At 43.3% G+C, this 11,011-nt stretch overlaps 1 protein-coding gene across 1 annotated transcript; it reads left to right on the forward strand.

The window, feature by feature from the left end:
* The first annotated feature begins 591 nt into the window (after positions 1–591).
* LOC142064910 (C->U-editing enzyme APOBEC-1-like) lies at positions 592–7,711 on the forward strand. The gene is made up of 5 exons (XM_075110453.1): positions 592–720; positions 1,832–1,859; positions 2,287–2,675; positions 3,907–4,025; positions 6,434–7,711. The coding sequence occupies exons 1-5, from the start codon at positions 699–701 to the stop codon at positions 6,467–6,469; spliced, it is 594 nt and encodes a 197-aa protein (XP_074966554.1). The 5' UTR covers positions 592–698; the 3' UTR covers positions 6,470–7,711.
* Positions 7,712–11,011: the final 3,300 nt, after the last annotated feature.

Genomic DNA, 11,011 nt, shown 5'->3' on the forward strand with positions numbered 1-11,011 from the left:
CTGCCCAGTTGCTGACCACAGCTGTAGATGTGTCCTCACACACATTAAGAGCCTTCCTTGCTTACATTGAGGACCCAGGTTCAAGTGTGTATGAGTGGTCCTTGGAATTCCACAGAATGGTCCCATGAAAGGAAATGGGAGTAACCATCACCACCTGCTGGAGATCCATAAAATCACAAGTTTTGCAGATGACATCTGTTTCCCTCACCGGGTTCTGCTCAACTTTCTGATGACATCTGGATGCCAGAAAAGTTAGCTGCCATGCCACAGCTATGTGACTTGATGCCATTTGTGTGGATGCTTTTTCTCTCTTGGTGCATTGGGGTGACTAGAGAAGGGTTGCTTTTCTATTCTGGGGCTAGTGGTAATAAAGAGATATAATTTCTCTTCTGCACTGCAAAAAAATGGCTCACCTGTTAATTCCAGCTTCTGGCAGGCAACTTTGTCTACAACTTTCGATCCAATTCCAAATGGGACCCACCTTCTTTTGCAGTCTTTTGCTGCCAGGAGCTTACTTTCAGTTTCATCCAGTGGGGTAGTCTATTTGCATAAGAGCATGTCACCATCAGGAAATATTCAGATGAGTAACATCACTAACATCCAAAGTTCAGTCTTTGGGAATTGAAACTGAAACAAATATAAGGCTAATAAAGGGGTAGCCATCACCCAAGAGGCCACAGATAAATCCAGAAATATCCATGGCTGCTGTCACTGATAGAGGTAAGTACGTGTATATGAAAAACAGGTCTATTTCTCCATATTCAGTGTAGATATTTGCTGTAGTTTTATCTAAGGAACTGGTGAGTACGGACAAATGTGTGTGTTGGCACGTGAAGATACACAGAAGACACCTGTGGATTTGTGTGTGTTCTCTCTTTGAATGAACTACTGTATCTTGAGTCTTAGGTCCAGCTTCAAAATACTAATATAATTTTGTTAACCCTGAATTCAATGTTGAAATGTAATTTCACTGTGTATATTTCATAATTTGTCATCTTAAAGAGCCCAGAGCTATGGAAAAGTGCCTTTAGTATCTTAATTCTAAGTAAATGAATTCTTTTATTCTATAAAATGAGGGTTCTTAGATCCTTAAGTTTGCTATGGATGGACTTTCACAAAAGAAGTAACTAGGCTTGATCACCTGCAATTGTTTTCATCTAGACACTCAGCTGGAAAGGGATGAATGAGTCATAGGGTCAAACTTCTTTGCTACCACAAGATGTAAAACATATATAATCAGGCAGGACTGTGGTGCCACCCCATAGGTGTTTGTTAGTCAGAAATCACCTCCGTTCTGCACTCATATGTTTCCCTTGGCACTGATAATTTTTTTTCAGCTTTTGAAACAGTTTCATACTAAGAAAAGAAAGAACCGTTGGCCGTGGAAATGTTTTTGTCTAGATTGATATTGTAAGTACAAACAGGAAAATAGCTCAAGTTTTGCCCAGTAGAATTGGTTTGGAAGATACAAAGGGAGAAGATATTTGATTCTGCTCTTTGATTAGTCAGGGAAAAGCAGCTTCAGTACTGCTGAAATCAGTGAAGTTAAACTTAAGTGAGATCACAGTCAACCCTAATGTGTTAAAGTGAGCAAGGGTTCATGTACAGCATAGTTTAAACAACATTCAATTTTAGCTCACAGGTAGAAATCCACCACTTCTGCATCCCAGAGTGGCTATCCTTTTGTGCAGAGATTACTTACTGAGCTCTTTTACATAAAAGAGATTTGTCAGGGAGTGTATAGACTGAAAGGGGCCAGGACAGGAGGTGTAGAGGAAGTTTTGTTTTCTGACTTACTATCCCCAATGATTCACAAATCTTTTCTATATAGATCCCGCACCCAGAGAGAACAACCAAAGGTAAGACATATAATTCTATCACTATGCGCTGCCTGGGTTCCATGCCAGTTTTCAGAGACAGGCAAAGCTAAGAAGTCTTGTGCCTTGTTTTCCTCTTACCATCCCTTTCCCTGATCTTCCTTTCCAGTTGTCTCACTGCTTTGAGCAGTGCTGATATCAGAGTGATGATGGGCGCTCTTATCCTCCCAACACTTCTCAAGGAGGTGCTGCAAGAGTTTCACCAGGGCCACTCTAGGGGAATAATTCTGGAGCTTTCATCAAATTCCTGATTTAGATTGTTGGACTGCAACATTCTTCAAGCTGCTCATTTGTGATGGGAAAGGCTAAGAATGGGAGGCTTGGCTGATGTTGAGAGCAGGCAATGCACAATGGGACAAAACATCATTGAAGTGTTGGTACTATAGTACTGCTGGTACTTTTGTTGCAGGTGGAAGATACAGCCAAGTGACTTTAAAAGAAATTATTCACCTTGCCAACATCCAAAGGTGGTGTACCTGCTGTATGAAATCAGGTGGAGAAGAGGTGCCATCTGGCGGAGCTGGTGCTCAAACAATTCTACCCAACATGCTGAAGTCAACTTCTTGGAAAATTGTTTCAGGGCCATGCCATCAGTTTCTTGTTCCATCACTTGGGTCCTATCTACTAGCCCCTGTGGGAAATGCTCCAGAAGAATTCTGGAGTTCCTGAGGGTACATCCCAATGTGACCTTGGAAATATATGCAGCCAGGCTGTTCAAGCACCTGGATACACGTAACCGGCAAGGTCTCAGGAACCTGGCAATGGAGGGAGTCGTCATACGTATCATGAATCTTGCAGGTAACCCAAATACTCTTTGGCTTTGTCTAGGTGTGGATTGAAAGTTCTGGGCTTATGTGCACTCTCAGCAGTTGTGCTTTGTAAGAGTGGTGATGGCTGGCACTGGGGAGGACTAGTGACTGCAAAAGTTCCACTCGCTTCTACCTTATTTCCTCCCCAATCCCATACAGCAAAAGGACCAGCATGGTAATTTCCTCCTGCCAAATCTGAACAAGGAGAGTTATGTCTTTCTTTAGTCATCCATGCCTCCTTTATATACAGTGAAAAATCCTGAGGGTAAAATTCAACTGTCCCTCCTAGCATATATATGCAGATCAGCTTGCCAGCTGCAGCAAGTAATTGGTTTCCCTTGATAGCTGGAGAAGACGACATATCTAAAGGAGAGTTTCAGATGGTACATCACAGAGGACAATTGTGTCTAGAATGTGTGTGTTTTTGTATGTTTATCTTGCTTGCCTGTTGATGGTTGGCTGTAAAAATAGTCCAGACAAGTAGTTCACAGAGAGGAATGTATGTTTGAAGAGGTGAATCTCACATACCTGTTTGGATACTTACTACTGGAGTGTACAGCTACAAAACTTACCAGGTCCAATCTAAACTTAAAGGACATTGCTTATCTTGGGGAACCTGTCTCTAGGGTTACACCACCGGAGCACTGACAGAAGCTCTGGCCATCCTATCAACGCTAAGATCAATATGAAACTTAAATGTTAGGGTGTTCACACTAGGTTTCCCCTGATCATCAGGATAAGTCAGACAGATTCATGACTGAAGCAACAAGTTTATTGTCTTACCCAAAGCTGCTGTGATCAAGCACAAGGCTGCTAAAAGGTATGCCTGACTGCATGTGCCACTTCCCTTTACAGTCCCTCCTAAGGAAGCAGCCTGCCACTCACTGATTCCTTCTCCCTTGGCCAACATGCTCTGGCTTTATGCCCTGATGTGCTATCTGTGATAGGGGTTGCCCAAGCCACCGTAGTGATCTCTCTCTCTCTGGCAATTCCCCTTTTTAGACATATTGCTATTTGTAGAGTTTTGGTTCCCCTTTCCACTAACTTATTTGTGTATTTGCAAGTCATTGTTGGTCCCTTGCATGAATACCTTCAGATGAATATCTTTCTCCTGCCTTTTACCATTGTCGTACTGAGAAAGACATGACTCACTGACACATTTATGAAGAAAGAACTGGACATGCCTTTCATCAAGAGTGACTGGATATCTCTCTTCTCAGATTACAGTTACTGGTGGAAAAGATTTGTTACATACCAACATGGAGAAGATGATTATTTTCCCTGGAGCTTCACTTCATACATCTTTCTGAATTCGATAGAGCTCTGTCATATCCTTTTGGTTAGTAGACACTTGAAGAAAATGCTGAGAGAGAAAAGTAATGCAGAATCCTAGGATGGGGAGGTTTGGAGGATCCCAGCAATGGTGTTAGCAGAAATGATAGTAGGAAAAATAAGCATGGGCTTGATGCTGCATAAACAGAGGGCCAAGCAGGCGAGAGATTGCCAAAGACTATGCTGCTACATTGTTCCTTTGTGGCCAGGAGTAGAGGATAGATTAATCAATATTCATTTTTTTTACTAGGGAAAGGGTAAATTATTTCAACCCTTTACACAGATCAGCTACAAGTTCATTAGCTTGCAGCTTACCAGAGCTATGTGATCCCAAAAGCTCATTCAGCTGTGTAAACATGATTCAAGTACACTCTTTCTACCTCTTTTGGCCACTGATTTTAATTAAGTTCTGAGAAAGTTTAAAAGCCCAGATGGTGGATTCACTTTCAGGATAAGAGCTTATATGTAAGAGTATCATATAACTGAGATCTGCATTCCCTATTTCTTGCAATCCATATAACTGCCGAAGTTAATTGTATGGCCTGATATCCTATTATAAAAGAAAGAGAAGGTGGTCCACTGAACCAGGAGAGAAGACCAGGAGTGGAGTTAACTTCCTAACTCAGCCACCCTTTATGGGGCAAGCCGGTTCTTGCTTGAAGGGGTCTCTATATGTAGAATGGGGGCTAGCAGAATGGATGGCAGGAGACAGAGGAAGGGATGCACTGAACTACATAGCTCAGACAGGAGCTTAAAGTCTAGAAGGAGAAAAACTAACCTGTTTGTAGAATGCTATAAATACCTTGTTTTATTTCTGACTGAGGAAAAGGTACACATTAGACTTAATTTCAGTTCTACCCACCCCAAACTTTACATAGATCTTTTAATACCTCAAGACCTAACCTTTTAGTTGTCTGAATAAGACATTGAGGGGACAGGTTACACAGTCAGAGGCATTATCCAGTCAGTTAGTTGGTCTAACAAAGTGGTTAATGCAATGTAACTGTTTAGGAGATATTTTTCCCTTGACTTTCAGCCTTCCTGAGTCTTCTAATGTCTGAGATGATTAAATAATTTAGTGGCTTATGCACAATCAAATGCATTATGAGATGCTTACGAGGCAGCTCAACAGGTCTGTCTGCTGAATGCTGTGAGTACCAACAAACTACAGCCTACTCAGCACAGTTCCCTAAGCAGCAGTACAATGCAAGTATGTCCTTCAGGTCTTGGTCTTAAACAGTCAGCTAAAAAATGGCTTGTCCCTCCCTGTGACCCTGGCAACCTTGTTGATCACTGCATAGTCCTGGTGGCTAGGAAGTTTGCACTGAGACACTCATGCTGAAAGTCAGGCAGTTGCTTTGTTGTCTCAGACAAACTCAAGCCACTCCTAAAATGAAGGTGAACAGGGCCCATATCAGTATTCTGACTAACCACCAGCCCTTCACAGAAAGAATGGGAAGGTCTATGTGCTCAGTCCTTGTGAACACCCAGACCCATTGTACTAACTGTGCATGTTCAGATAAGTCTCATTGACCATTGCCAGCTGACACAATTCTTGGGGCATACCAAGACCCCCTGTGTTCAGAGGTATAATGAAGAAAGTTTGTTCCAGGCATATACTTCAGAGAAATACAGACCGTTGTGTCAAGTCCTGGCCTCCCTGGCACAAGAAAGACATTGAAAGCCAGAGAGTGTTTGGTGGAGTACCACTGCAGTGGTCAGGGTGCTGGAGCACTTGCCCCAAAAGGAGAGGCTGAGGGAAGTGGCTTTGACAGACCTAAAGAAAAGAAGGCTAAGTGGGATCTAAATGCAATTTTCCACTACATAAAGGCAGTGAAGACAGAGCCAGACTCTCCTCAAAGCTGCACAGAGGGAACATGAGGCAAAAAGCGCAAGCTGCAACAAGGGAAATTCCAACTGGACAGAAGGAAAAAGTCTCCTCTGACAGTGGTGCTGTACTGGAACAGGCACCCAGAGGGGCTGTCAGACCTCCACCCTTGAAGACACTGAGAACTTTCCTCTGAGCTGCCTGATATAGCTTTGTAGTTAGCCATGCTGCAAATACATTTTTGGACTAGAGACCCCTAGAGGGCCTTTCTAACCCCAAAAATTCTTTCCACAGGACCTAGCTTCACTTCCCCTGGATTCAGCTATGCAGTCTGCCACCTTTTAAATGCTTCTGTTTCTGAGTGATTTGTCTTTTTAGTAGGGGTTTATATAGCACAGTAAATTCCAAGGTGCTACTCTGTTGCCTGGAAAGCTGTGTCCCGAGGGAGGTTGTCTGACATGCCGAAGGTGGATCGGAGTGATCTCTTGAATGAGATGGTGTATTTTCAAACTCTGGGTCATGTTGAAGAGACAACTTCTGCTTTTGGCATCTAATTTTTGATGTTCATATTTTTTTCTTCCTGCTAGGGGCTTCCTCCATTTCTGGCAAACTTTGAACACTAACAAACATCAGCAGCATGATTTCAAGCTCACTTTGTGCATCCTAACATTATTTACAAGACTGGAAAAGCCAGTCCATGGCAGTCTTCCTCCCTACAGCCTTGAACTATGAGTTTCAATACTGTCACCAAAGAAGACTCTTATCACTGGCTGGACATTGCTAAGTATTGGGCACAGCAGAAGGAGCACATGAGAAAACATCGGGAAGTTTGGATGATGCAGCCAGGCAGCCAGGACACAGTGAACTCAGTATTCAGAAGGCTTCCTGAGAGTCCAGTGGGGATGGGGACTAGGCCCCAGGATCAGGCCTTTCATGTCTGCTGATTCTACAATCAGATTCTGTGAGTACCCTCTTGAGAGGCCAGGGAGTAACATTTTTCCTGCTCTGATCTATTCCAAAAAAGTAATCAGAGCACTGCATTCTGATTTTGAGAATTTCTTATGAAGATCATTTTTATGGCTATGTGTGTATGTTTCAGAAATTACTTCATGCTACTAGTATTTATGTAATATTATTATATTACTGCTTTTATTACAATATAATACAATTATATCACTAAGGATTATATTGTTTCATTTTAAGGTTTTATTCTCCCTGTTTTCATGACTGTAGGAACAACAGAAGAAAAGGGAAAATGTCAACTCTGTGGAAAATTTTCTTTGCTTGTTCAGTTTCTGGGTGCACTCCACGCTCTGGAGTCCCAGCTGTTCAGTGTAAACTAGGGGAACACAGTAAAAAAATACCTGTTTTTCCAGCTGGAAGCACTGAGTGGAATGGTGAGGTAGGAGATATTGAAAGCTCTGAGCCCTCTCTACAGGCAGAAGTCAAAAAGAAGGGCCTTGCAGCAGTTTTCAGTTTGGACTGCAAATAATGCAAAACATCTGAATAAATCATGTTGGGACCTCCATGTTTCATGTTTCCCAACCTCTCCAAGCAGGAGATCCATTGTGTGATCCTACTAGGGAATGTGCTGCCCCTGGGATCTACAACATTCAGGCTCAAATGACTATTTGAAGAATAAGGCAGGGGCTGGTGGGAACCATGCCTATCTGTTCTAGCTGATTAATGCTTATAGTATCATTTGGCCATGCCAAAGTCTCCAGATGTTTAGCAGACAAGACAGGAAGAAAAGTTGTAGGCTGAGGAAGCAGCTCCAGCTCCTGCTAAGAGAGTATCTAAAGCTGAGCACAGATGGCTGGGGAGTGTCTCCTACATTAACCAAATAAAATTACTCCAAGCGATGTATAACATGGCTAAAGTTTTCTTCCTCCTGTCCAGGTCCTCAGGCTGGATGTCACATGCCTTCTTTCTGGCCATTCTAGCTCTTTGTTTCCTTAGGGAGAAATCAAACCTCTTGATCAACATGTAGTTGAGTACACTGGGGTCCATAACCATTCAGCAACATAACTAGTAAGTTACTGGTCTGCTGCAGAATGTGGCAACTGGATTTGAGTCTGATTGATGTATATATCTTCAAACATCTTCATTTGTGTCTTTCCTTGAAACTTCATTATGCTACAGAAGTTACCTGTGTCCCATCTGAGAACCTAAAAAGTACAACAACACAAAGCTTTACAACAATGTGTAGCATCCATGGCCAGCACAAAATGGAAACCCTAAGTGTTAAGGAAATCTTCAAGATCTGAAGACCCATCCATATCTCTTGCCATAAATACTTAAGCATCATAGAATCTTGCTCACAGCTTAGCATCGCACAGAGAAGGCTTTACCCATAGCAGTGTGGAAATTACTGATGCGTGCTAGTTCATATGAAATAATCTAAAAATACTGGCAGGTGTCACTATGTTTCTGTACCTTAGAATAAATATGCAGTCAGACTTTGACCTTGGAAAGGTTGGAAATCAGTGTACCTAAAACTCCAGCTCTCTGGAGGAAGATGGCAGGTTAGATGGCCCAGGTCTTTGGAATAGGATGCTGACATTGCCTGGAGATTAAACAAGATGTGAATTTGAATTAGGAGGGGAAGGTGGGTTGATGGGAGAGAATTCATTTGAGAAGACCCAAGAAAAAGAACAGAAGCCTTCTGTAAATAGCACTAGGTGAAGGGGAGATTAGATGGTTCAGAAGCTAGTGCTGCGCCAACCACATTGTTCTACATGAGAAAGGATGTGTAGTCCAGTAAGGAATAATATATACCAGCCCAAAGTTGACCATAATCCTGTAACAGCAATATGGTGACCTGCTCCAAATAAATTTATTTTTCCTGCAGTATTATCTGAGGGGGAGTACAGACCCTGCTGTGAATCTGCCAACTTTGTTCCTGACAGTCCAGGGCCCATCTCAGTGATCTGTTGCCATGAAATAGTTTTTCCTGCAGGCAAGGTAGAGGACAGTGCCTTTACTGCAGGACAGAGGGGTTATTCCTGGAACGCCAAGAGGTACCCTGTTCTTGATTTGAACTTCAGCTAATATTCATCTCTTTAGCCCCAGACGAGACAGCCTTGGATGAGAGTGGGGTGGTGGCCAAGGGAGAAAAGCAAGGATATACAACAGAACAACAGAGGACAAAATTATAGATGAAGGAGGAGGAAGATGAGATCCTGTAGCCCTGCCCCAGTACAAGGAGGCCTGGGTCAGAGGAGTGAACCAGAGATGTGTCCATTTGCTCAAAAACATCCTAGTCAAAACCTTGGCAAAATTTTGCAGTGCTGATGGTCCTGTAACATGTAGGACTGTCACTAAGGGAGCAAGAGGACACATGATAAAACAGAAATGATAAACAGGGAAGCATGAGTGATGATGCCATGCTCCTAGTGGAGCCTGGACCCTGAAGTGAACTGTGTCACTCCCCAGTCATATCTGGGTGGGGATAGTCTCTTTCTACAGCTGAGCAGTGGGGCATAAAGAGGCAGAGATCTCTGACACCCACATTCCTGTCATGGGTCACAGTTCTGCTACTGCTAGTGTCAGCTCTGGGCATTACAAAGTTGTTGAGCTGCACAGAAGTGCCTGGATTAACTGAAGTGCACGGACTCATTTTTCTGAACTAGCCAGAGTGTATGGTATGGTTCTTCATGAAAGGTCCAGCCCTTTCTCACTGAAGGCAGGAGGACAAGCTTTCTCTGGTCTATTTGGAAGCTTGACAGTTCAAAGTCAGGCCAGTGAAGCTTTTTTACACCAGTTTTAGCTGCCAGAATGAACTTGCAATCTACTGTATACCTGCTGTGCTGCTACTGGCATATAAGGGCCTAGAGGTGCATCTACCACACTGCTAGCCTATAGAGGTAACCACAGAAGACAGCTGGTCTACTCTAATCTTCTGTCCATCTGGGGTGGTAAAAACATTTTTCCAGCCTGTAGAGTAGGCTAGTTCTTAACTTTATTAATAACAAGATTATAGGATGGAGACATCAATGTCCTGCCTGCCCTGCAACTTGGGTGCCACCTGCACTCAGCATGTGAGGAAACAGGCCCCTTGTAGGCAGGAAGATTACCTCTCTCAGTATTAGCCCTGCACCTTCAAAAGTCACATTAGTCCTTCAACAGGTATGCTTAACAATAATAATGACAACAACAGCAGCAACGATGGTGTTATAGGTATATCTTATGTGGGTTTGGAAGCCTGAAGGGAAACCTGCCTATCACAAAAATGTATGACAGGTTTAAAAGCCAAAGGCACCCTTCAAAATACTTGCCATACTTCGGCACCTACCCTTCTGCTCTGACATCTGCTCTTGCAGCAACTTGCTTTCTCCTTCCCCCTCAGAGGCTCTGCTTAGCCCTGGCATTGTCAGAACAGATGGTCTATTCTGTGCCAAACCCCTCCACATTTCTTCTGCGAAATAATTCTGATTTCCATCGCTGTGAGTATTTAATACGTATGTGATTAAATAATTAAATTTCTGCTCATAGAAGCACCAAAGAGTCAGCGCCAGGGAGGGAAGAAAAAAACTACTTAAGCTAGAGGACAATGTTGGGTGCAGATACATATAGGCTAAAATCCCCCCAAATGGTCAAGTAGCTGGGGACTGGACTCCATGATCCTGAAGCCCCTTTCTGTCCTGATTTCCAAGTACCAGTATGCGGGAGAGGGAGAGAGAGCATGCAGGGGGGAAGACATGCTTTGAAAATCCCCCTTGTGTTTGTAAAGGCCTGGAGCATATCTTTGCATTGTTAAATAGTAATCTGTTTCTTATTATTGCAATGTGATGTCCAAGGACGCTGTGTACTGACCTGGAGTAATGCTGTGTGCAGCTGTGGGAATGATGTCAGTGTCCTGCTCTTCAATGGGCATGTTTTGGATGTTGAGAGCTGGACTCCAGGAGCTGTTTGCAGGGAGGAACAACATCCCTCCAGCCAGCACCCTTGTAAAGGGTTCCAAACACCCCATGCACCAGGAGATGGCAGCCATGCCCGGTTTTCCATACTGTACCAATAAACCTATCCCCTGTTTATCTTGTTTCCTCCATTATCAAAGACCGATCCTGTAGTTCACTCTGCTGCAGTGTTGGAGTTTTCACTGAGCAGGTGGTATCTGTACCCCAGCCCCTGGGATGGTAAAGCACATTGCAGTGATCATAAGA

The sequence above is a fragment of the Phalacrocorax aristotelis genome, chromosome 1 (assembly GCF_949628215.1).
Source record: "Phalacrocorax aristotelis chromosome 1, bGulAri2.1, whole genome shotgun sequence".
NCBI lineage: Eukaryota > Metazoa > Chordata > Aves > Suliformes > Phalacrocoracidae > Phalacrocorax > Phalacrocorax aristotelis.